This window comes from Halichoeres trimaculatus, unplaced genomic scaffold (genome assembly GCF_033239565.1).
Source record: "Halichoeres trimaculatus isolate MK-OKI-2021-1 unplaced genomic scaffold, fHalTri1.1 fHalTri1_scaffold_24, whole genome shotgun sequence".
NCBI classification, from domain to species: domain Eukaryota; kingdom Metazoa; phylum Chordata; class Actinopteri; order Labriformes; family Labridae; genus Halichoeres; species Halichoeres trimaculatus.
The window spans coordinates 6,865,519-6,892,063 of NW_027437202.1; the positions used below are offsets into that span (position 1 = coordinate 6,865,519).

Genomic DNA, 26,545 nt, shown 5'->3' on the forward strand with positions numbered 1-26,545 from the left:
AGAGTACAGGATGGTGCTGCAGTTCTGCCTTTGTGTACAGGTGAGCTCCAATAGATGACCTCCAGTCGGCGATGTTTCACCTCTGGTAGCTTGGTGTATCTCCTCACACGGGACAGGAAGTGCCAGAAGCAAGGCCGCCCTGGTTCCTGGTCTCCCTTAGGAGCTGGAGCTCCCATAAGGTCCACTCTGAGTAGATACTGGTTAAGGGGAGGATTTTGATGCTCCCAACATGATCGCAACATTATCCTTCTACTTGCACATTTGCACATAATCCATGAGACAAAAAGCTCCACAAAATTACGGAAAGGATCAGAAAAGAGAAGTAGTCACAGAGCTCTTTCCTCCAAGCACTCAAACCAACCAGCAGGAGTCACTGTTGCAGCTGCATCCCCGTCCTCCTCTTTGCAAACACAGCCAGATGTGCTGGATCCAGCTGAGCAGTGAAGCGCGGCCTCGGCAGGTACTTTACTCCTCATTTACGCTCTGCGCTGATGGAAGGAGTCACCAATAAAAATGAAAATATTGTGCAGCTGAGCATCAAAAGGAAATAACACAAGCTGGGATTGAAAGTTTCCATTACTTTAGTGAAATTGTGTGACATCAAATGCAGGATAACAAGCGTAGGAAACAATAAACAGCCTGAAAATGAGTTTTTTTATACGTACAGGTGACTCAGGCGTTTGTTTTCAGCAGTTTTTGACCCCACGTTACCCTGTCAGGATGTCTCTGATGTGTGTTCCTCTGCCTCTCCCTCAGCTGTCAGGTGTTAGGGTCAGGGACAGAGGTGTGAGTCAAGGTGGGGATGAGACTCCCTAAAGAAATCTGAGATCAGATAAGGAGGAGAGAGGGAGGGTAGTGTTAAGGCTTTAAATATTAGAGACGTTAGAGAAGAATCAGAGATACCGCCCAACGCAGACATGGTGAGTCAAGCTTCACATTTTGATTCTGAGGAGATTTAGTTTAATCATTCATCCAAAAACAAATCAAACATCTCCTTATCAGCTCAAACTCTCAGCTTCAGCAGTTTGGTGCAAGCCAAAAGCTGAACCCTGCTTTAATTTGTTGCTCCGCAGTACGGCTTTATCAACAGCTGCCTCCAGTCTCTGGTGATGGAGAAGTTCGGACAGGACACCTGGGACAAACTGAGGTGTGTGCTCTTGATCGAAAAAGGTGGAGAATGATGCTGCAGATGATATAAATGAAATGTTTGTGCTCAGCTCTCTGCCTGGAGTCCAGGACACCTTCATGACGTACACGGTGTACGACGACGTCCTGACCGTCAGCCTGGTGCAGGAGGCCTGTTCGCTGCTCGGTGAGATCTCTGTCTCGCCTCCCAGCGAGGTTCACGCCAGTCTGGGTGATTAATTATGAGATAGCTGGGTCTCAGGTGGTGGTGGTGGATTTTGCTGTGGTTTAATTCTCTTGTAATGAATCAACAAATTTAGTTCCCTTACATTCACACAGTGTCACCATCGTGTGATGAGTGCGTAAAGGTTGAGTGGTTCACACGGCAGGAGCTATAAAAAGCTTTGTAAACAACATGTTAATTATTTACTCAAACATGTTCTGAACATACATCATAGTTGGCGCACACATCTATAGATCATGAAGCGGTGGCCCCTGGGTGCAGATGTATAAAACATAACAAGGATTGTTTATTCAGGGCAAGTCGACAGGGTGCGCAGAGCTTCCCGAAGGGCTGATTATCGACTCTCTGCGAGCTTTAGGGAGCGGGGTGTAATTGAATATTTGCCAAAGCTGAAGTAAACAAACAAGAGCAAAGAGGGAGGCTGGACTGAGAAATTACAGCTGGTGTAGTACAGGAGGAGGAGTGTGCTGTTTTTACACCTGGGTGGTGTTTTTACAGAGGTATTGAGCAACTTCCTCTTCTGTCTCCATCTTCCAGACGTCTCAGCTGACGTCTTCCTGAAGCTTTTTGGAGAGCATTTCTTCAGCTTCTGCAAACACGCCGGCTACGACACCATGCTGAGGACTCTGGGAGGAAACCTGGCGGAGTTCATCGGGAACCTGGACGCTCTGCACAGCTACCTGGCTCTGTCCTATCAGGTTTGTCACATCTGTCAGTTTTTCTGTGATTGTAGTAACTCTTTCTAACACACGTCTTCATACGAAGGAGATGAACGCTCCGTCTTTCCGAGTGGAGATGACGCACGGCGGGGAGATGCTCCTTCACTACTACTCTGACAGGAAAGGCCTGTACCACATTGTGCCGGGTATCATGGAGGCAGTAGGAAGAGAGTTCTTCAACACCAAAGTGACAATGGAGATCCTCAGCCAATCAGAGGAGGACGAGCGCACAGGGAAGAAGGAGCACGTTGTGTTTCTGGTGAACCAGACGAGCGATTCTTTGTGTTTGAGTCGATCAGACTCCAGCACAGAAACAACAGCTGATGGTAAACACACTCACCAACCCTTTAAAACTCCTCCCTGTGTGGCTTGTGTTTGATTTGTGTTGGTGTAAGTTGCAGGAGGTCTGCAGCACTCCTTCAGTCCGTGCTACCCAAGGACACTGTGCATGGAGGAGAAAGCTTTCTGCGACGCTTTTCCGTTTCACATCGTGTTTGATCAACACGTAAGTCTCTGTTCCTTCATGTACTGCATGTTCACGTCATCCACTGTCTCTACATCTTCCTGTTTCTGCTCCTCGCTCAGCTCAAGGTGAGGCACACAGGTGTCAACATCCAGAAGTTTATCCCAGGTCTTCAGGCCAGAGATGCAAAACTGGACGGGTATTTCACCCTGATCCACCCGCAGGTAAAAACACGAGTCTGTAAACTGTTAAAGAGTCTTTAAAAAAAGCATCAAAGAGCTTTTTTTTTAACATGTTGCAGGTGACTTTTACCATCGAGAGCATCCGGAAGTTCATCAACAGTCAATTTGTGTTGAAGAGCCACAAACACACCGTGCTCAAACTGAGAGGTGGGTCAGGATTTGTTCATTTTTCTGTAAATATTCCTATTTTTTTAAATTTATTTAATTTAATTTAATTTAATTTAATTTAATCTTATTTAATTTTATTTTATTTTATTTTATTTTATTTTATTTTATTTTACTCTAATTTAATTTAATTTAGCAATAAAACTTGATTCTGATTCTGATTAATGCCTCTGCTGGTTTTAAAAACACACCTGTCTGCTGTAACCTGTGTCCACCTTCAGGTCAGATGGTGTGGATGGAGTCTCTGGGCTGCATGCTGTACCTCTGCTCTCCAAAGCTGCGGAGCCTCCAGGAGCTCCAGGACGTGGGTCTCCACCTGGCAGACCTGGCTCAGCACGACGTCACCAGAGACCTGGTCCTGCTCAACCAGCAGCGTCTGGCAGAGATGGAGCTCACCAACCAGCTCGAGAGGAAGAAAGTAGGAGAGATGACATCATTTACAAAACTACAACCAACCTGATGATTAGGACTCACTGTGTATGTCTGAAGGAGGAGCTGAGGATTCTGTCCAGGCATCTGGAGGCCGAGAAGGAGAAGACGGAGACTCTGCTGTACGCCATGCTGCCGCGACACATCGCCAACGAGCTGAAAGACGGGAAGAGCGTGGAAGCAGGTATGTGTGTGTCTGTTTCTTTGCACGCCATCTGTATGTGGTTGATCACAGTGTTTACGTCCTCTAGGGGAGTTTGAGGTGTGCACCATTCTCTTCAGCGATGTCGTCACCTTCACTAACATCTGCGCCGCCTGCGAGCCGATCCACATCGTCCACATGCTGAACTCCATGTACTCCAAGTTCGACCGACTCACCAACATCCATGACATCTACAAGGTGAGAGGAGATTCTCGTGTTTTGGTTTGCTTGTTTCCTCCTCACCTGTCCTCCTTCTGTGTCCTACAGGTGGAGACGATCGGTGATGCGTACATGGTGGTGGGAGGCGTCCCCGTCCCCACGCAGACTCACGCTCACAGAGTGGCCAACTTCGCTTTGGGGATGAGGATCGCAGCCAGAGAGGTCACCAACCCTGTGACGGGACAGCCCATACAGGTGAGAATGAGAGTTCAGGTGTCCTCACTCACATCCTGGACGCTCTGACTGTCACTGTGTTGCAGATCCGTGTCGGGCTGCACACGGGGCCCGTGTTGGCAGGAGTCGTCGGGGAGAAGATGCCTCGTTACTGTCTGTTTGGAGACACTGTTAACACCGCTTCCAGGATGGAGAGTCACGGGCTGCCTGATCACATCCACCTGAGCTCCTCCACACACAGGTGAGAAGCTGCTGCATCACTCTCCTGAACTCCTCTGACTGAAACAGTGATTTTCTCCTGCAGAGCTCTTAATCTGCTGCTGCATTGATTTTTCTTTTGTATATTTTTGTGAAGATAATTTGAGGCTTCAGCCGTCTGGCTTTAATGAGATCGTGTTATTTTCCTGAGGTTCAGTCTCTCTTTGTGCTCTGCGGTTAAAAGAACAAACAATGTGTGCAAAGAAGACGCTGATAACCGATGATCCCGGCAACAGACAGAATGAATAAATGCAGAATCTGAACATGATGCATCATTTATTCCTCTGCAGACTCATTCAGACGTCTATCTGTTTCCCCTCCTCAGGGAGCTACAGGATGCAGGCTTTGACTTAAAGGAGCGCGGACAGATTGAGGTGAAAGGGAAAGGCCAGATGACCACCTACTTCCTGATGAGGAACCTGCAGCTGTCAGAAGAGAGCATCATGGGAAAGGATGGTGTTGCCTGTCTGTACAGAGAGGAGCATCTCAGCCGACAGGGACACGAAGGTGAATTGTCGGAGGTAGAGTGCAGAGCGGTTAAATGGACACAAGGGGGAGCACTAACAAGGCAGACAGCAGTTTAATCCGCCTCATGAGTGAATATGAAGCGATTTAACGCTCAGACTACTAATTCTGCGACTCTGTTTTCATCTTGACCTTTTCTTTTATTTACCACTGACATGAGGATGAATCACAGCGGTTTATATCCTCTTGTTTTTGTCGCCTTCTGCAGTAATAACTCTGGACTCTGACACAATAAAGATAACAATGAAAACAAAGGAAATAAAAATATGAATTGTGAAATAGAAGTGGATGTTTTTTTAACTTTCTTTGTCTGTAATTCAGAGCCTGACACAGAGGAGAGCAACAAACCCTCAGAGGGACCCGACCTGTACTCCTGGGACATCACCCCTCCTTATCAGACGGACGTCGCCTGCCCTGCACCTGAAGACGGCTTCAGCAGCAAACTGTGTGTGTTACTCTGAGCAAGCCACACCAACACAAAGATAATCTGATCATTTCATGTTAAAGAAGTTACAAATAAAGGTTAAAGCTAGGTTAGACTTTAGCGTAGAGTGTGACTGCACCTGCTCCGTCGGTTTCATCTCTCTGCTTCTGTTTCATGTCTCTTCAATAAAGAACCAGCACATGATCACCCTCTCTTAGGAAACATATTTGCCCCATCTTCAGAAATCACACACCCCAACATCTCCATGTCAGCATCATCAGTTTCTTCATTTCTGAATCAAAATAACGTCCACTGCAGCTTTTTGTCGCTTTTAAAGCCCAGTTCATACATCTGTGAGGTCACAGCGCCCACTGTTGGTGGTTTGACTGAACTACAAACAGTGTTGAGCTTCGATTTGTTGCAGATTAGTTTCATTTTGATGCTCGGTTAAAGAGACTACGAGGCAGTAAGAAAGAGAGCTGTGTGTGTGTGTGTGTGTGTGTGTGTGTGGTCGCATCATTGCATCAGTTTTGTGTTTCAGACTCGGACTCTCCACAATAAAGCTGCTGACAAAGAGAGGGCAGAGGCCTGATGGAGAGAGCACGCTGCTTTATTAGTGTGCAATTTTAGAAATGACTTCAAATGGCACATAAGCACATGAGTAATATGAACACACACACACACACACACACACACAGACTCTCTTCACTGTAGTGGGTTGTGTAAGAAGATAATGGCCGAGCCAAAATCAGCCCACTTCAGTCCATAATGACACATTCTCTTCCCTGTGTGTGTGCGTGCGTGTGTGTGTGTGTGTCAGGGGTGAGGTGAGCAGAGCAGAGAGTTTCTTATGTAAGGTTGTCGGCTCAAACACTCACATTATGACTCCTTTATCTCACAACACAAGTCAACGCTTTGATTCTTCTTTTCATATCGTGAACGCTGAGTTAAAATCCAAACAGAATAAAACAAACCAGGAGGAAACACTTGTTTCATTAATACTTTTAATCCGAGCTTGTTTTTCCACATTGCTTCTTCGTGTTCCTCTCCTAGTTTTTTAATTTTCTGCTCTTCTTCATTTTGCAGCCACGCCAACGAGCTGGCAGCTCCCTCTCAATCATCATCGCCACAGCCTGTCAGCGCACAGATTGCGCCCAACGTCTGCTGCCTCAGCAAGTAAGTAAGTTTGTTCCCACGTCACACGATGACCTCATCATTTCAGAAAGTCTCGTGAAGATCTCATGAAGATCTCCCCAAACATCCAGCATCTTCATAACCTCAGGTGTAAAAATACCTAGGAGTCATGTAACGTTTCCTTGTAAACAAAGTTATTTTTACTCCCAGGGTTACTCACCAAAAACACCCTCTGTGCTCTTTCTATCCTCAACGTGTCACAAAGCAAACCCACACACGCCTCATACCTCTACTACACACAGCGCTGGAGCATCGCTCTGCTTGTTTACCTGAGCTCAGGTGGAGTGCTTTGGCTTTAATATTTTAATGCCTGCGTCTCGCTTCATGTGCTGCTGCTGCTGCTGCTGTGTTGATTATCGTCGAGTATTTATGATATAAACTGATGTGAAAGCCTCCTCTCTTTTGCTCCTCACCCTCCTCCCCTCCCTCCTAACCTAATTGGATTAATTAACACTCAGCTTTGAAGTGACACGAGCAGAGCACAGGAGTCTATGTTCTGTATCTGCGGAAAAGGATGGAAATAAATCCAAGCAAGGAAGGTTGTGTGTTCTGCAGGAAGAGGAAATTATCTTTGTGTCTTTGAAAAATCACTTCTACACCTTTTATTTTAATTATCCTTAAAGGTAGGAGTCAAAAAGTTGTTTTGATGTTCTTTAAAGAGCCGAAGAAACAAAGAAAAGTCGTGTTTCTTCCAAAACAAATGCAGGAAGAGTCACAGTGGCTGAAACAGAGTCTTTATCCTGGAGAAACACTACAGATTCCAGCCACAGGTGTCACTGCAAACAACACCAAAGGGAAACAAACTTAAAATTGAAGATTAATGTGAGCTTGAGATTCAAAGACACTGAGGAGAAATAAACCCTAAGAAGGGAAAAGACTCAGAGTTAGCTTTTAAGGATTGGCTAAGAAGGAAAATGACATCACAACTCCCTCTCTCTGTCTCGCTCTGTCTCTCTTGCGCGCGCTGAATGAACGCGCGCTCCGGAGGAACCACGCGCTGTGCGCTCTGCGCTGAGCGGATAGACCCACATTAACGGGAGAATCGGTGATAACTGGGGGACTCATCGGCTCTGGTTCATGTATTTACAATTTTTATGTTGCTTTTTTAGACCACGTGACATCTCATTGATACGACACAGAAAGGGAAACGTTGAAACAGACAGTCCAGAGAAGGAGTAAACTCTGATCCTGTGGCGCACGGCGCAACGGTTACAGAAGAGGGTGAAAGGGGGGAAAAGAAGGGATAAAGATTTTTTTTATTAAAAAACGGACGACAGGAGGGATTTTTGGAGCGACAGCTGGGAGGAAACTTGGAGGAGGAAAGTGGAGAAAGAGAGGAAACCAAGGAGAGGAGTCCTCCGCCATGCAACATGAGTAACGACAGTAACGGAGCCGGGGGGCTGCAGCCCCTCTGGAACTTCAACGGTGAGTCCAAACAGGGACGTGAATCGGCATGTGTGCAAGTTAAGAGTTCTATAAAATGATGCGTAATTAATACATAGAGAAATGCGACGTGAGGGGTGAAATACGCGTAAAAGCGCAATGACGCGGTGGTTTTCTGGTGAAAAAGCACAAACACTGGTATGTAAATATCGTAAGCTGGTGATGGATGTGTGTTGGAATTATTTCACAGCTGTGTATCTCTCTTTAAATTAAGAAAAAATCTATTTAATGCAGCATTTAATTCATTACAAGGCAACATAAAGCTGTTTGGTTAAGTTAAAGCTTAAAAAATAAAATTAGATATGAATATCAACATCAAAAAGAGATCTATAAAATATAAATGAATTTAAACAATGAGCACAATTTAATCATCAGTCTGCACTGAGAGGCTGAAGGAGTGAGGAGGTGTTGTAATGAGTTAAGTATTAAATAAAAGCTGCTTTAAAAACATAAATATTAATGAAAACTGTATCTTCAGAATCATTTGGCTCTTAATTGTCTCACAAAGTGTTTTCAAATCATCAGGCCAGCCCTGTTTTCACATCTGAAAGCTCAATTATCATCATCAAATTGAAAAACATCAGAGTTTGCTTTATGTCTCCCAGTGGATGTGTACGTTCTGCATAAAGAAACCAAGCAATAAGAGCAGCAGCAGCAGCAGCAGCCTTTGGCTCGGGGCAGGGGATGGATAAAAGAGGAGGATGAGGAGAAAGAAAGAGACTCAGGGCGACAGGAGGTGCTGAAGGAGGAGATAACAAAAAAGGAACGGAAAAGACGAGTCAGAGATTAAAAAGGCAGAATAAAACTCCTCCTCTTCTGCGTCTTCATCTTGCTCTTTTCTTCTCTTTGTGGCGTCTTTTCATGGAGCATAAAAGAGATGTGATCCAGACGATGTACAGAAATATAGAGTGGGTTTATGAGCTGTGTGCAAAGCTGAAATCTGCCTCAGAGCGGGAAACAACGCCAGGTCCACCTCCGAGTCACCTGCAGGTCAAAGTTTGTCAGGGGTCGTATTGATTGGCTGCTGAATTGATTGTGTCACAGTCAGGATCAAAGATGTGCTGTAGGGAAGAAGTGGATGTGGAGGAGCTTTAAACGCTCAGTTTTACTAACATCCAGCAGAGGGCAGCTCTAAATGACTGGATTTAAAAGATTTATCCCCTCTTTAATCATTTTCCTAATGAGTTTACGGTCTCACTCTCTAATTTTGAGTTTTACTCTGTGTGATGTTCTCGTCCCATTCAGTCACACAAACCAGGAAGCAGTTAACGATTTAGGGCGGGGCTACCTGTGATTGACAGGTTGCTCCCACAGCAACCTGAAAACTAACTGTGGGGTGTTGTGACTCAAACAAACAGAAGGATTCTTATTTTAACAGACGTGTGCAGAGAAGTTTCCCCAGCAGGAGGGCTTCATGACTGGCTTATCCCTCATCCTCTTTTTTTGTAATGTTCTTATAGAATGTGTACATACGTAGCCTGCAGCTGGGCGTTTCATTCGTGAATAGGTGGCCCACATTTGGCGCTCTTAAGTGCTGCCCTGGGCCATGGGCTCGTTCGCCTATACATGGACTCAGCGTCCGGCCTCGGTCTGTCTTTTGTCCACGTTTGGCAGGGCTGTCCTGCTTCCCGAGACGACTTTTACAGATTGGATTTACTCCACAGAATTGGATGATTGAGTTAACACTTAGTTGTCATTAAAGGCCATTTTGCTTTTTTTCCGGCGGAAGGACAAAGCTGTAAGATGACATGATTGGCAGTTCGACAGAAAACATCAGGGGGTTGATGTAACTTCCCCTTCTTCTCTGCTCTCTCTGATTCCTCCCCCGTCTCCTCCCCTTCATCAGCGGCTCTTCTGGTCCTCTCCTCGTCTCCCGTGCATCCTCTCTTCCTCCTCTTTCCCTAATTCTATCCTATTTACATCCACGCTCCTGCAGAGAGCAGATTCCTGTGGAGGGAGGCGGGTTTGTTTCTGTGTGTGCACGCTGGAGTGGATAAAGAGTTTTAGAATGGGGGTGTATTCATGATGACATGCAAATGCTGTAAGAAGGGAAACGTGTGTTTTTTTGCATATCAGGAGGCGACAGTGTGTGTGGAAGTGTTCTCAATGAGTTGGCACGCGTCAGTGTGAATGTGTGTGTAGATAAAAGAATGCATGTCATGTCTTTTCTTTTAGCCGCTTGGAAAACGGCCCAACTCTTCCTCCAAACCTCCTAAATCGTTCTTAAGTTGCAGTTTTCCCCCATCCTCCCCCGTCCCCCTTCTTCCCCTGCCCCTGCAGTGAGAACAGGCCAAAGGGGACCAGGAGTTTGTTTTCCTTCCTCCTCCCTGAGGTTGTGCCTCTCAGCGGTGTTACAGGGCGGTCAGCAGCAGAACATCCTCATTGTTCAACACTCCGGCAGTAAGGCAGCTGTGACGAGGCTGTGCCGTGATACGGATCACTGTTATCAGTCTGCAGCCGGATGGATGATAATTACAGACAAAGCTTTGATATTTTAAGTGTTTCTTGGCTCCATGCAGACGGGGACGCTTCTCCAGCTCTCCAGAAGCTCTCCTCCTGTTTTTTCCCCAGCAGTTGAACCCAGAGTGTTTTTATTTAGGCTGTGTTGAGAAGATTATCTTTTATTATTACGGCGACAGAGTCATTTGCATCAATGCAGCACTTTCTGTCGCCTCTCCGTCCCCTCTTGTAATGTCCTACTTTCTGAGGATACCACAGTTGCCTTGTTGCATTTACTGTGTGTGTTTGTGTGTGTGAGTGTGTGTGTTAGGCCCAGATGTTGCTGCTGGCGCGTCCCAGTGAGCTGGCATCAGAGCGGGATGTAAAGATGGAGAGAAAAGAGGGGGAGAGGGGATTTCGTTGGGTTTCAGATGCAGACGAGTGTCGATGCCAAAGCTTAGGAGGAAGAGTCTGTAGTGTGAGAGCTGATTGTGCTAACACGGCTGATATTTTATTAATTCTTTGCACATCATGAATTAAAAAACAAGTGTGCGTACTGGATCTAATAGAAGGTTTAACAACAGACTGATGCTGCTCAGATCCACCTGCACAAAACGACGACACATCTTCACTCTGACCTTGATGACCTTGTTGTTTGAGGTGTTTAACTCGCAATCCCATCCTCCATTATCAACCACCAGCCCTCAGAGAACCTGGTAGTGGAGGCGATGAGGGACACAAAGCAGACTGCATCCCAGAAGCAGCTAAAGGTCATCAGACGCAGGCAGGCAGGTTGAGCAGGAACAAAAGCGGTGATAGGAACCCTGGCAGCAGAAGAAGAACTGAGCCTCTCTGGCTCACACACAGCTCCAGCATCCTCATGCATGCGTGTGTGTGAGTGTGTGATCTTCTCTGCGTGTGTGTGTCAGCACCGATTTATGAGTACACGATCTTGCGAGCCAAGTTTTCCGTGCAGGAGCTGTCATTGATCTGAAACGGTGGAGAGGAGGTCTGCAGGAAGCACGCTGGGAGGCTTCTCCAGATTTAAAAAACCAGTCGTACGATGATCAAATCCCAGCTGCTGATATCGATCCTTGTTGATGGTCCATGTCTTTGTCTCTGGAGCTTGTTGCTCGTAAACAAACCGGTTCAGCAGGAAGCTGAGATGCTGTGAAGGAATGTCAAGTGGTTCACATGAGCAGGTACACTGAGGGCTGCTGAATCGCTCTCATATTTGATGCTCCAGACCTGATTGTTTGATTGTTGACGGCGCCATCCTGCTGCGATAAAGGCCGTCATTTGATAGTCTGTGATGTCACATGACAGCTCTTTGCTTTGACATGACGGCTGATAAACACAGAGTGGTGTTTTGGAGGAAAGAATGAGACTTTGGAGGAGTCTGAATTAGAGAAAACTCTTGAAATCGAGTAATTCCTCCATCTTTTGGGTTCCTGCTGTGATGGCAGGTGGAGTGGATCAATCCTGATTCAATCCAAGATGGAAAAACAGACACATCAGGTCAATAAACGCAGACATTAGATTGATTTCTTAGGCTGGAAACTAAACATGCAGATGAAGAAAGAAGGACACACTCTTGATTTCCTGCTCCGTCCAGGTGCAGGTGGATCTTTCATTTATTTCCAGCTTTGATAAACAGCTGATTCTCTGTTCCTGCTCCCAGATATGAGTGTGTGTTGGTTTTTTGGTCAGTTTGTTGGACGAAGTGTCAAAGAGAGGCTTTGTTTCGTCCTCCAGCAGACCCTGAGGTGAAGCCTGTGATAAACTGTAGTCAAAACAGTGTTCAGAGATGCAGCTTTGGAGAGAAACCATCGCTCGGAGGGATTCTGTGTGTGTGTGTGCTTTAAAGTGAACTCCCCAAATCTGGTCTGATGCCCTCTAATGGATCTGGACCCAGAAAGCAGAGAAAGCAGACATTAGGGCGTGTGTGTGAAGCAGCAGAGACAGAGCGATGTTAGAATGGCAGAGCAGCTCCATTACAGTGAAAGTGTCAAATAGAATAACTAATGCTGCTGCAAACACACACACACACACACACCCTCTCTCTGTGTGCACACACACAGTGCTGCTGGCTCTGCACTGTGAAGTATGGATTTGCAACGCTGTGATGTGCTCGCTCCTATCTGTGTCTCTCCCTTTAACACACACACACACACACAGAAGAAAACACACACATGCAGAAAGTGTTTGAAATTTCAGTGGAGGGCAGAGACGCCATCTTCTGACCTGGCTCTGATGAATGCGTCTGATTTTTTCCTCTTTATTGAGACACCTGTGTGTGATTCTTCACAGAGAGTCCTTACAGAGGCGTCTAAACGGATCCAGATCGAGCTAAAGTTACATTAAACCGTCCGTCCTCCACACTTGACCTGTCCTGACTCTTGTGAAGCAGTGGGCGTCTGCAGGGCAGCAGTTCTGAGGTCGCTGCTTTCATTAAAGGTGACGGGAGAAGTGCTTCTGTATCTCTTTTAAAAACCCTGTGAGGACTTGAGAAGTGATCTGGAAATAGTCTCACTTTTATATATTTGCCTGTTCGCAGTCTTCCTTCCTCTCTGCTTTGGATTAAATTGGCTCTTTTGGGGATAAAGTGACCAAAAATTACTGGACTTAAACCTTGAAACCTTTGTGTGATATCGCACCAGCTCCCCAGAGATCCCTGCAGTGTCTTGCAGTTGTTGCACTTTTTGGGATTATGGATGTCAAACAGCCAAGGACTTCCTAAGGAGGACACAAACTGCAAACAGAAGTAGCAAAGAAAACATGTGGCCTCTTAAATACAACAAGTTTCCAATTCTCTTGTTGTAAATCTGAAAATGAAGTCACTTTGAATCATTTTTATTGCTTTGCATCCTCCACAGACCCCCTCAAAAGTGTCAGTTACACTTTTTTTTCCTCTTCACAATCGTCTCCAGGTCCCAAATCAACCCCCTGGCGGTGCAGACTAATTCAAACCTCCTCTTGAAATCATGTTATGGTGGATTTGTTTTTCTGGAGCAAGTGTTTGCCGTGCACTCTGCAGCATCGCGTCTTTTTAATTGTGTTTTTCTGCAGCTTTGAATAATCCCAGTGTTTGCTTGAAGGTCACATATTTGTGTGCGTTGATCGTCTGACTCTGTCGCAACATTTCAGCCAAATTAAGCCCTTTAAAAGCCACTTTAATGCCTTGCACAGTGCACTTATATTTTTATAGTGTGTGAAATGATAACTTAATGTTCATTTTGTTGGTTTTATGGAGAAATAATGTGTTTATAATAAGGTTTCCACCCAGAAACCAACAACAGGCCGATCATTAGGATGCTGCTGCAGGCAGCACGACCTGTGGGTTTAATGTGGCTCAGCTCCAGTCTGTTCTTCCAGAAGCAGCCCCACCGGGGCTTGTTTGCTGCAAAACTGCAAGACCTGCTTCCTTCCCCTAAGGGCCGTTTTGGATTTCTTCCTTTTTAAAGCCGTTATGTAAAAATTGTATCACAGATATTTAGCTTTAAGCGTGGAGGTAACAGAGAGGGGTCACCTGACGCTTCCTCTGGGGGGGAGATAAAATCAAAATGTTTTATATCAGGGACGTAAACCAGGGAGAATACAGATTATTCTCCATGGGAAGGATGCACAAGATGAGATTTACAGAAAAAAGTCCACTAACTTAAGGGATTTGTCTTGGTGGTTTTGCTGCTAACACTTAACTAGAAAATAATTTAAATGAAGATAGAATATAGAAAAAGTTAAGATATACAAATATGCAAAAAAATATATAGAGAAAAACAATAAAAATAAAATAAAATAAAATAAAATAAAGATATTAATTAAAAATATATATGGAAATATTTAAATAAAAACAAAATAATAATAATTATAATGAGAAAGAAACAGAGGATACAAGGTGCAGCTGGAGCTGTGAAATTAAAGACTAGAAATTAAAGATTAGAAATAGGATTATCTGCCTCTAATTGCCAAAAAATTACAGTAAAATCTAGTTGTGTTTTCTTTTTCTGCAGGATGTCCAAGAATCTGAACCATGTCAGCATTTTTACAGGATTCTTTAAACACACTCCTCTTCAGTCCCTGTTTTCAAACAGTCACTGTGAGAGCATGCCACGCTGCATTATTCAGAGCAAACGCAGGTTTCTCCACTGATTCTCTGTCAATTAAGACAGAAACATGTGAATGAGCGCGGCTGTATAATTAAACCTAAAGTCTGTGTGGGATGAATATTTCAGCAGTGTGTGTGTGTGTGTGTGTGTGTGTGTGTTCTTTGTTGGAGTGTGCGGCCTTGTTAGAGACGTATAAATGTTGCAGCAGTGTGCAGCTCCGTCTTGTTTTCGGTGTGTATCTGAACTGATGGTGATGAAACCCGCCGTAATGTGCGTCTCATCTGCCTCTGTTGTATATTTCATAGAAAGATCAAAGACGATCCCTGAGTGTTTGCAGGGGTGTGTCCTCCAGAAAGAGTCTTTTTTTAGCCTTTTTATTTTTGGAAAGACCCAGAAAAGTGTTGGAAATGAACGACGTGCAGCAGGAAAACTCAACTTTTTTGCAGTTAACAGTGAAGCTGAGACTCACAAACACATGATGGTGTTTACAGTTTGCACACCTTCCTTTAAATCCCTGAAACAATGAATGAAATCTTTGAATTACTTCGTCTTCTGTTGACTGAAATGAAACATTTAAATCCATCTCTCTGCGTGTATCATTGGCACAGAGCAGAAGCAGAATCCACATCCATGATTCAGTCTCTACACATACATTACATACATGTTTAAACAACCTCCCTTTCCATACGGTCGAATGAACACCAGGGGAGCTGTGTGTGTGTTTGAACCACATGTTTATGTCCGTATAGTGGACAGCTCCTTCACCACTCTACATATAATAAAATGTGGATGTGATACTGCATGCGCGGCTCTCATGTAGAGAATTGAGAACATACATGTTTGTGTTCATTGGAGCATGTGAGCACACATTTCAGATAAGGAACTGAACGTTTCTGTCTGCTTCAGACATTTTTCTGTCAGGAGGAGGTGCTGTGACATGAGGAGGAAGTATGATGATGATGATGAGACGCCACATTTGCATTTTTGGGCTGAGAAACGAGACATCCAGTCTGGTTTCAAAGAGCTGTCAGACTTGCTGTATTTACGGTGAAGAGAAGTTTAAAGATGCTCTGTGGTGTCAGGTGTGAACGCCCTCCCTGGTCTCCCATCTGTCTTCCTCCAGACTCCTCATCCACGACCTTTGACCTCTCTCTGGTTAGTAGTTTTAACATGAGCTATAATTTGAAGGAGAAAGGAACAAACAGGAAACACTCAGCTTTCTCCCTCTGTCAGAGCATCCGACATCAACCTGAAAGCCTCTGCTTTCTGGTGCAAAAAGAACGATTGCTCTGGCCGTAATAGTTTTATTTGATGCAAAATTAAATTATGCAACGATCTGCTCCAGCTTTGAGCAAAAGGTCTGCTTCTGTAGAGTAAAAGCCATAACATCAGAAATTCAGTTATTGGTGTTTTTTGGAAAAACCACCACAAGGGAAGCCTTTCCTCTGTAATTTTATTTCCTATCATAAAAAATATGAGGCATAAAGCAACCAGCTCTCGTAAAAACGTTTCCGCTCTCCTATCATTGCTGCAAACTTTATTTCAAACCAAAACTTCACTCTATGATGATATTGGCTGAACAGTTTCACCAGTTTTCAATCAGAAGCGCCCATATTCCCCACACTCCCCTTCTTCTTCTTCTGTTTGTTTCTTCCTGTTTTTCAGCGAGTGTTATCAGAGGCGGCCAGTGTCTCTCTAAATGAGTCTGAGTATCAGCAGAGGAACTGTGTTGACTCAGCACGTTGTGGAAAGAAACAATAAGCTGTATATTTAAACCGTGGCCTGAATGGGACTCGCTGCACAGATTGGTTGGAGGGGATGCATTAATTTTAGAATATGCATAAAGCTTTGAAGTGGAGCCAGGAATAAACTCACACACCAATATGTTTGATTAACGCTCTGTATGAGGAAGGTTTGAGGATTCAATTTCAGCCAGAGATGCTTTATTGCATTAGTGGAACATCACTCCTCTTTAAATAGATAAACCATCGAATCTGGAGCAGAACTTTTCTTCTTATATAACCCTGAGATGGCACGGAGATGTTTGAAGACATGACATCAAAGTAAAGAGACATAAAGGATACAACAGCTATTTCTTTCTTTAGAGCTGCGTTTATTTTCAAAACCTGAAGAAAATAACATTGAATTTCTCTCAAAGTGTCCTTGTTCTGATTTATGACTCCACTAAACAGCTGCTGCGATCCAAACCCTCCAACCAGGCTGCTAACAAGCGCCTGTCCACCTCCAGCTTGTTTGCTTTGTCTCTGGTTCCCTCAGCCTGCCCGCCGCTGTCAATCATACACACATCGACACGCCTGCGCCTCATGGGGAACCCTCTGAGGACTCAGATCCTACAGGTGGAAGACGGTGCTTTCTCATTGTTGTGTGGACAACAGGGGGATAAAGTTTCTGTTTTTAAAGACAGAGAAAGGCATCATCAGGGTAGAGCAGTCTTGACCTTTACCTGAGAAAACTTAGTGGAGATCTTAGAGACCTTTTCAGACAGTTAAGAGATAAAGTTCACTGATACTCTCTGACGTTTAGTGAGTTTAAAACTGATCCTGATCTGATGAAAGTTTTGTCCTGAGTTTAGCTTCAGAGTTCCTGCGTCTGACTGTTTCTCTCTTCCCTCAGGGTCATCAGTCAACCAATCAGCTGACCTGTTCTCCAACACTTCCTGTAACACCTCCACCAACGACTCCACGTCCTGCTCAGCGGTGGGCGATGGAGCCGGTGCAGGAAGTCCGTACAAGGCTCTGGAGATGTTCTTCATCGCCTTGGTTACGGGATCCCTGAGCTTTGTGACTGTGACAGGAAACATTTTGGTCATGCTGTCGATCAAAGTGAACCGCCACCTCCAGACTGTCAACAACTACTTCCTGTTTTCGTTAGCATGCGCGGATTTGATCATCGGTGTTTTCAGCATGAACCTGTACACCGTCTACATCATCGTGGGGTACTGGCCGCTCGGCCCTGTGGTCTGCGACCTGTGGTTAGCGTTAGATTACGTGGTCTCAAACGCCTCGGTGATGAATTTACTGATCATCAGCTTTGATCGGTATTTCTGCGTCACCAAACCGCTAACCTACCCAACGAGGAGGACGACGAAGATGGCAGGTTTGATGATCGCAGCGGCGTGGATCCTGTCCTTCATCCTGTGGGCGCCAGCCATCCTGTTCTGGCAGTTCATCGTTGGGGAGAGAACAGTGCCCCCTGGAGAGTGTTACATTCAGGTACAGTGAGGAATAAATCAACCTTATTGAAGAAACCAAAACCTTTAAAAAGGCGTATATTACTGATGTAAGACTCTCTGTTCCTCAGTTCCTCTCTAACCCCGCGGTGACTTTCGGGACGGCCATCGCAGCCTTCTACCTTCCTGTCATCATAATGACTGTCCTGTACATCCACATCTCCCTGGCCTCCAGGAGCAGAGTGTCCAAACATAAACCAGAGAAGAAGGAAAAGAAAGGAATCAAGTAAGACTCATATGTGACGATGTTTTGTTTTTGTTTTCATGTCTCTTCTCATTTTCCTCTAAAATATTCCAAGAGAAACATCCTGACAGAGAGAAACCGTCGCACTGAGCTGAGTTTGGTTCGTTATGAGGGATTAAGAGATGACCCAGTTTCACGACAGGAGAAAATATTAAACTTCCTTAAAGCTCTTTACAGCGTGTTCCCTGTCCCTGCTGTCCATTTCACCAGAAAGGACAGAGTCATAATGAAATCGCAAATCCTCAAGAAAATCTGATTTGTCTGTGGATTTTCTCCAGTTATTGTTCTTTATTGGTCAGTCACTGTCTCAGACATGAAAAGGCTCGACTTATCGCTAGATTAGCTTCTGTTTTTCCAAACTGAACGCACAAATGGGTCGCTAAATCTCAAAGTGGCATCCGAAACGTGTCAGCAGGCTATTAGCATAAATTATGCATGCACACATTTTGATGCACGATTAACTCCTATGATATGAGCATGAGGAGGGTTTCATAGACGCTGAGTGCATCAATAGGAGGGAACTGAGAGTGTGTTAAAGCTGAGCTCCACAAATCATGATGAGATATTTGGCAGAGCTAAAAATAAGAGGACAAAGTGTTAAAATTTGATTAAAAGTTGTCAATAATTGAAGAGGACTATGGAGGGAGACGGTTTCAGAGCAAAGGAGCTCAAACTGTGACGTGTTTCACAGCTTTACCAAAAGAGGAAGGATGTTTTTCTCCAGCCAAATCGAGCAGCTGTTAACAATCATCAGAGGGAAGAAATCAGATTAGAGCTATCAGATTGGATCACATTTTAAGAGCAGGTTGTTCAAAACAGACGAAGGATTAAAACCAGATTAAATCAGGTAATCCAGTTTTGTTTTGTGAAGATAACACCTGATCCCAGCAGAAGACTGGACTACGTGGATTAAAAGAGTTTTACTCGCTCACTGTAAGATTTGAATAAAGATCCAGGTCCGTTATGTTTCCTCAGGACTCCCAGTTTGTTAAAGAGTCACCTCCTGAAGCAGAACAACAACAACGAGACCAGTCCCCAGGCCAGTCCTCGCTCCACCCCCAAACTCAGCCTGGACTCCACCACAACCGCGCTGGATGCTGTGAAGAACGGCCGAGTGGAGGAACCCAAACCGGAGCAGAACCAGGCCCCAGCTCAGCCTAGTCCTGGACTCACTCAGGTAGTGAATCCCACAGAGGATGAAGCTGTATCTGATCTGCAGTTTGACACAAGTTTATGATCTTTCCAGGAGGAGAAGGAGAGCTCCAACGATTCGTCCACAGCTTTTATCGCTCCGACAGAACCGAAGGAGAACCCCAACAATGCGGTCATATCTGAGGTTAGCCATCCCGCACTTCATTTCGCAATCACCCTGACAACTTTTTCTTTTGAATTCAGATTTATGTATTAACTCTGAATCTGTTTCCGTTTGTCTCAGGCTGCGATAAACCCAAACCCAGACCCCACAGCAACCTCCAGCCCCGCTGACGCAAAGATGGGCCCGGGCTCGAGGTGGTCCAAGATAAAGATCGTCACCAAGCACTCTGGAGACGAGTGCATCACAGCCATCGAGATCGTCCCACCTGTAGATGGCGCTGAGAGACACTCCATCCCCATCAGCCGCCCTCGGACGGTGGCGAGGAAGTTTGCGAGCATCGCCAGGAGTCAAGTGAAGAGGAAAAGACAGATGGCTGCCAGAGAGAAGAAAGTATGTTATGTAACACTGCACACACACAAACACACACACACGAGGCTCAACAATACACAGGCTGCTGATGGGCGGATGTGCATGACATGAAATAAAAGGCTGTTTGTTTGGCTGTGGGAGAACACAAAAGCATGTTTTCTTGAATGATGATGACTTATCCTGAGTTTTCCTCCATATTTAAACGTTAATAATCATATTTGTGTGTGGATTAAGTGACTGTTTTTCTATGGCGGCATATGTTGCTGGTGTGCAGGTGGGATTACTCCGTTCCAGCAGCGTGTGAATTGTGTGCAGCAGCTGGTTTTCAGAGATGAGTGGCTTTTGTGCTGCAGTCACTTCACTTAATTATCGTTCAGAGTGACAGATGGTATTTGGAAACGTTCCTCCGAGCTTATAAAAATGACAGACATGAGTCTAATTTGGGTCCATCACTCTTCAAAATCACAACAAGTCGGACTTGACATTCAAAACAACAGCAGCGAGGGAGGAAATGGGAGGTTTGAAGGGTTTAGCGCACAGAATATTCAGGAATGTGTCTTTAAAAACAAGCCTTCATTAGAGAGTATGAATTTTGCATTATTCTCAACAAATCCACCAAAGTCCTTTGGCAAAACAGTAATTTTTACTCTGCACAGCATGAGCTGCTGTGCCACTGCGGCCATGATTGGTTGTTTTTTGTGTTTTTGGACATTTTTAATTGGTTGGTTTGGATCCAAAAAAAATATTTTGCAACAAACAAAACACAACAATTGAGGCGACAATGGGCCATGAACTCTTGTTTTCTGTGAGGTTAAATGACTGTTTTTGTTCAGGGAGTCTGGTGGTTTTTGGGGAGAGCGATGTAACAGCCGCTTCTGATTTAAAAAATGAATAAATCCTGACCTGATGTGTGAGTAAGAGCAGTATGATTTGTGTTTCTGCATCAGCATGACAATCAAGCCGCGCAGGTCTGACACCCTGAGTGCTCCAGATAATCAGGACGTCAGAGAGAGCAGTACTTGGTGCTTTCTTTTACCAAGCCTGCTCTCACTGCTCCAGTTTGCTACAATAACATGTTTTATCTGTTTGACGTGAAGTCAGTGGATTGATTTTTACCATTCAAGTCCTCCTGGAGACAAGAAGATTATCAGAGCTTTGATTTTCTTTTCTTCCTTTCACTCTTCCTCTCAGGTGACTAAGACCATCTTCGCCATCCTGCTGGCCTTCATCATCACATGGACGCCGTACAACGTCATGGTGCTGATTTCCACCTTCTGCCAGTCCTGTGTGCCGGACACAGTGTGGGCTATCGGTTACTGGCTCTGTTACGTCAACTCCACCATCAACCCAGCGTGTTACGCACTGTGTAACGCCACTTTCAAAAAGACATTCAAGAACCTGCTGCTGTGCCAGTATAAGAACATAGGAACCAGGTGAGATGGAGGAAGAGTAAGACCGAGGGTGGGACGTATGGGGACGGGGTGAACCACTGCAAAAACCAGGGGACAGAGGAAGGGGATGGGAGCTGGAGAAGAAAAATGGACGAGGCTAGAAGAAGAAACCTGCAGGGATGGACGCCCGTCTGTACAAATAGACCCACAGAAAAAAACAGTGATTCTTCACCCACCCAAAGGAAACATCACTACACTGAGTGGAGATATGGCTTCACCGGACTGCAGGGGTCAAATGTAGACGTTATGAAATGGGACTGATGAGAGCAGAAGTTGGTGGTGGTACACATAGTGGGAGGAGAAACAACAGATACATGGAGGTATGGATTGATGGGGTGATACACTGCAGCATGCAAAGCTAAAGAGGTGGTCTGGTTTGATGGGTGAATGAAAGAGTGGATGAATGGATGTATTACTGCTTTTAATACTCTGGATGATACTGCAGCATCCTAAATGATTCTCCAAAGGTTGACTGAGACTGGACCAACACAAAATCTGCACAAATCTGGCAGCGGGCACAAGGGGAATATTTTTTTAGAGGTAAGTGACAGTGCACATGGAGGTCGATAAAGCAGTGACAGAATTGGGCGGGAAGATTCCCTCATCCTTTCCACACAGAGCAAAAACTTTAAGTAACCTTTCCATCTGAAGCTGAAACTTCAACCATCCCTAAAACTTTGTTGTAACACCCCAGCCATGCCAGAAATCAAAGCTTCAGTATGCATGAGACTTTAAGGATGACTCTATTTTAAAACTCCCTCTGTGTCTCTGAATACGAGCGCCCACAATACAGAGCACAGTCACAGCAAGCCATCATAACTTAAACATCATACATTATATTAAACATGCCATAATGTATTTATGATGCATCCAGCTGTTTAAGCCTCCTCATAGGGAGCACATCAAGTGTTTGGAAGTTAACTCGGTGCAGCTTCAGAGAAAATCAAACAAACTGTGACCTTTGGGGAGATCCTGCAGCCAGCTGGAGAATAACCTTTAAGTAGCAGAGTTGCTTTTATATTCAATCAAATCATATTTCGTTTTATTTTAATGTTAAACTGTGAAGGGAGACTTCCACTGCACCGGATTATAAATAAAAATAAAATACAAGATTTCTTATTTAAAAAACACAATTAATGTCCGTTAAAGAATTAAAAAATACTTAATTTTGATATTTAACGCAGCATTATTGATTATATACTGCTTAAAATATGCTTGAACTTTACGTTTTGCGTTCGTGGACGTATCACGTGGGCCTATTAACGTCATTTCCCGCCCCTAAAAAGACTGGAATCAACAATTTACGCTGTCAACTTTAAAATAATAAATACTTATGGAATAAAACTGTTTTATAATACATTGAAATACAATAAGGTTTCAATTTGTGTCGTTTGTATTTTTAAAAATTTACTTTTTTCATTTGCGCGATGACGTCACTCGAACGTAGGCAGCGTTATTCGTTGAACTGAATTGCACGTTAACCGTTAGGAATTTAAAGTGTGTATTCGGCGTCTGAGCAACTTTCAATGAGGCAAAGCTAACACAAATAAGTTTATTAAGTTAGAAAAAGCAACGCGGTACTTTTTCTGTTTAACTGAGGGAGAGAAAAGACGACTAAATGAGGAAAACCAACTGCGAACGTCGAAGAGGACACCTGTTAACGAACATGACTAATGAAGGGGGCGGTACCGCACTGTAAGTTATCATCGTTAGCTCCCTGTTAGCTGTTTGTGTTTTTAGCAGCCACGGTTTAACTATCGCTGTGGAATTAAGCGAATGGTCGTCTTTGGCCCACAGTTTACAAAATCCATAGGTGCTCTTGTTGACTGTTTATTATACTGTAAACTGACTGTTTTAATGCGCTCTTAGCTTGTAAATGGAGCCTCATTGACATTACAGTGCACAGAAAGTACAGTAAGTTAGCATTAAAATAAAAACTTTGGCTTCAGCTCTTATAGAGAAGTTATTTTAATATGGCCCTGATCCAAAACTACTTTAATTCAATTTTTCATAAACATGCCAGGCCTAAATTTAAAAGTGAACACAGAAACAGAATAAGAAACACATTAACTACTCTCTCTAAAAATACTGTTACAGGTGAATGAGTCTACATTAAAACCCGCTCTTAAATGCTTGCACATTTGAATTTCAACAACTCTAAACTCATAGACAGTTTTGCCAATAACACCCACTGTTTCTGTTTTTCCTGTGTCTGCACCTGTTTTACAGCTGTAAAACCTAATGACTGAGAGCATAAACAACATGCATTTAGAGGCAGAGGAGGAGAACAGGTAGAAAGGGAGACAGAGGAGAACATCTGGATGGGAGGAAATTACAGACGGAGAGGGTCGAAGGCACAGAGAAGCGGGAATTAAGGAAAAGATATAATGAGCTGGAGGATGAAAAGTCGGCCACGGTGGGAGGAGAATTCTTCATTTAGTGCTGTTCTCCCGTCCCTAATGTGCCAGTTGGAGATTTAACCAGACAGAATTAGACAGAACGGCTATAAAGAATCTTATTAGCAGAAGATTGAGGGGAAATGTTTGATTGTCTGTCTGATATTTCATAGTCAGTCACCAGATTTTGGGTTCTGTAACCACACAGCAGATACAGTGTTTTTGCTTGTTGTTGTTTTTGTATATGACGAGGAATATCATTTTTCATATTGACCCATTTCTTATTGTCTGAGAAGTGGAACGTCTCCCAGTCATCCAAAGTGCTGAAATATCTCTTGTGGCTCAGCAGGACTCTGGCCGGGTTCCTGTCTGCTTATAATGTCACCGTGTCGGCTTAGTGAGGCTCAGCAGCTCGTCAAGACTCAGTCGAGCACCTACTGGTGAAAAGAGGGAAAGTGTGACGTCAGTTTCCTGCAGCCTGGGAGCACAGAGCAGTGACTAAAATGTGGGGCTCAGGCTGCGGAAGTCCTTGGTGACTGTGCACATGCATGCTACTGTAATTAACAGATTTAAGTCTGGCTTGGCCTAGTTCAGAGTCATCCTTCTTTGAAGTCTAGCAATGCTTACTCAGTGTCACTGACTGGAGTTGAACAAAAATACTGTCACACTTTTAGCTGGGATCACCACAGACTCGTTCCTGACTAATGCAGTCTTTAAGTTCAGTCTCTGTTTTTAATCATCTGGTTGTTTTGTCTGAAGGTGTTTTGAATTGTTGGATTTTTACGCAATATTTTCCTATTCTCTGCTTCCTGGTGTTACCGCATTGACTTTAAACTTGGTCCATCCTGATTTGTTAGTATTTTTGTGTCTTACTAACCAGCGGGTAGTTTGCGAAGGCTGCGGTGAATTACTTCCTGATCAACATACGAGCGTGAGGAGCTCTTGTTTGTTCTTCTGTCAGTAAAGTGATGTTTTTATGGAGTCACATTCCCTTTTATTAGCCCATAATTCAAAGTTTGAGAACAACGCCGCATGACTTTGACAAATGACTATAATTTGGACTATAATTGCATGACTGTCACAACATGTAGAAAATGAATTCCAAAGAGAGGTTTGCGAAGTGAAAACATTTCCCTTTATTGTCACTGTGTGTTCTCAGCGGAGGCTCAGCAGGAACGTTTAAACAGCTCCAATAATTCACTCGGCACAATCTCCTCCTTTCATGACTTTATTCCTCCTCAGCTCATTTTCACTCTGCCGTTTTTATTTCCCCTGATATGTTTCTCTCTTTGTGAAATATAAAACATAATACAGGAGCATGTTTTAGTAAAATTAAACCGATAATTAGTCTCAAAACTCTTACATTTAAATTGCAGCAGATTCAGACCATGTCTCCTGAAGTCGTTTTAAAAAGTAAAGCTCATGTTTCAGCATGGCAGCTCCACTTGTAACACTCAAAATCAATGACCTTTAACCTCTGTTGTGTTTGAAGATGTGTAAAAGAGATTTCGATCATTCCTAAGTCTCTGGGTGACCTCGGTTTCTTTTGTGTGACATGTTTTTAACTTTTCTTCAAGTTTTGCTTCCAATTTAAAACACGATATTTAATCCTTGAAGCTTCAGTTTGTGACAGTTCCTCTGAAAAAGCTCTTTGTTTGTGTCCTCTTGATAACAAAAGAAAAAAGTCTGGATCCAGTACAGACCAGCAGGGACTCAAGCTCAAAGATAGACTGGGTGCAGAGTAAAGTGAAAAAGCCATTAGTGTCTGCAGGGAGTGACTGACTGACAGGAGAGATCATCGGCTGGTTACTTAATTGACGAAATGTGCAGATTGAGGGAAACTGCCTGACTGCTTTACATACTGATAGAATTAAAGGCTTCACTGGACACAATATTCATGAGAGAGTAAATCCATCTGACTCACCTTAATCATGACACCAGACTCCTACAGACCTGCCCAAATAAAGCCCAAAGGAGTGACTTCACACGCAGCCTCGCAGCTAGGCTTTAACATCACGATGCTTTGAGGAAAGACTGTGCAATTTAGTTTAAAACTTTGAGCACATGTAAGATGTCAAGACTTAAACCCTGCCTCTTCTTGAGTTTGTGGGGCGAAGTCATATCGACAGCTGTTCCTGTGAGGATACTTCTGATTTCTGTCTGTTACTCGGATTGTTCTCAGAGGAGGAGTTTTGACTTTCATGACAGCGTTTCCCCCGCTGGGAGTCCCAGGGGAGAGGGTGAAAGAGAGCAGAGGAGTGAGGTGGAGACAGATCAGAGAAGAGTCTGACCCGCTGAGGGGATGACGTGCTCTGAGGACGTGGGCGTATGAGTGGAGCTCCAACAAGTGTGATTGAGGTTTCTTCAATACCTTTCACAATGGGACAAATTGCCTCCCACTTCCAAAGAGCACTCGCAAGCACTGCATTGATTGGTTTCCCATCATGCACCCAGGCTGGGTTAAAGTTACTGCACAGGTAGCCTGCTCTTAGTGCCATTTTTAAGACAGCAGCTGTATTGAAGCTCTTGGTGAGTCTGGTTCTGAGGTTTTATGTATCCTGCTCTCTTCCCTCTTTGTCTTTGCCTCCTCTGCGTCCTCGGGCGTGAGTTCTGCATGACTCTCCAGCTTCTCAGCTCATGTTAGAGATGAAGTGCCTGAGAAGAAAGCACTGTCTCTGTCCTTGGTCCTGAATGCTGTAGCCTTGATCAGTCTCAGTCAGCTGATGGAGAATCATCAAAGTTGTACAGTAAGGGTCATGAACAGTGTGTGCAAAGATCTGGGCTTTATCTCCTGACTCCTGCAGCCGTAGCCGTATTCTTCTCACTCACTCACTCTGGTGAAATGTTCCAACACTGAGATCAGAGTCTGAATTAGACAAATGCTCCGTTCCCAGGGCTTAGCTGACCATCACCCCTCCTGTTGGTGTGAGCCAATGTGGGAAACTGAGATGTGGACACGGTCTGTGATGATCAGATGGTGCTTCAGAAGAGCCACATCAATGCCAAGTCCGATCAGATGATAGCTGACGAGAGATTTCATCCTCTGATCAGACCACTTCACACAGAATGTATTTTCGCTTGATTAAACAGAATTTGATGAACGGGTTGCATCAGGATCGAACAGAATCCCTCTTCTGTTTTATTATTGG

The 26,545-nt window shown here is 44.3% G+C and overlaps 2 protein-coding genes across 2 annotated transcripts; both read left to right on the forward strand.

The window, feature by feature from the left end:
* Positions 1-10: 10 nt before the first annotated feature.
* Positions 11-17,182, forward strand: gucy1b2 (guanylate cyclase 1, soluble, beta 2). The gene is made up of 17 exons (XM_074664996.1): positions 11-40; positions 1,074-1,147; positions 1,218-1,312; positions 1,907-2,067; positions 2,135-2,414; positions 2,490-2,593; positions 2,674-2,775; positions 2,853-2,940; positions 3,180-3,376; positions 3,448-3,571; positions 3,639-3,787; positions 3,857-4,003; positions 4,069-4,223; positions 4,566-4,761; positions 5,089-5,210; positions 6,276-6,365; positions 17,006-17,182. The coding sequence occupies exons 1-17, from the start codon at positions 11-13 to the stop codon at positions 17,028-17,030; spliced, it is 2,139 nt and encodes a 712-aa protein (XP_074521097.1). The 3' UTR covers positions 17,031-17,182.
* On the forward strand, positions 17,134-25,702 carry chrm4a (cholinergic receptor, muscarinic 4a). The gene is made up of 7 exons (XM_074664997.1): positions 17,134-17,604; positions 17,693-17,847; positions 18,841-19,042; positions 19,112-19,201; positions 19,301-19,570; positions 20,741-20,982; positions 25,579-25,702. Exons 1-7 carry the CDS (start codon positions 17,134-17,136, stop codon positions 25,700-25,702), a joined length of 1,554 nt encoding a protein of 517 aa, XP_074521098.1.
* The last annotated feature ends 843 nt before the right edge of the window (positions 25,703-26,545 follow it).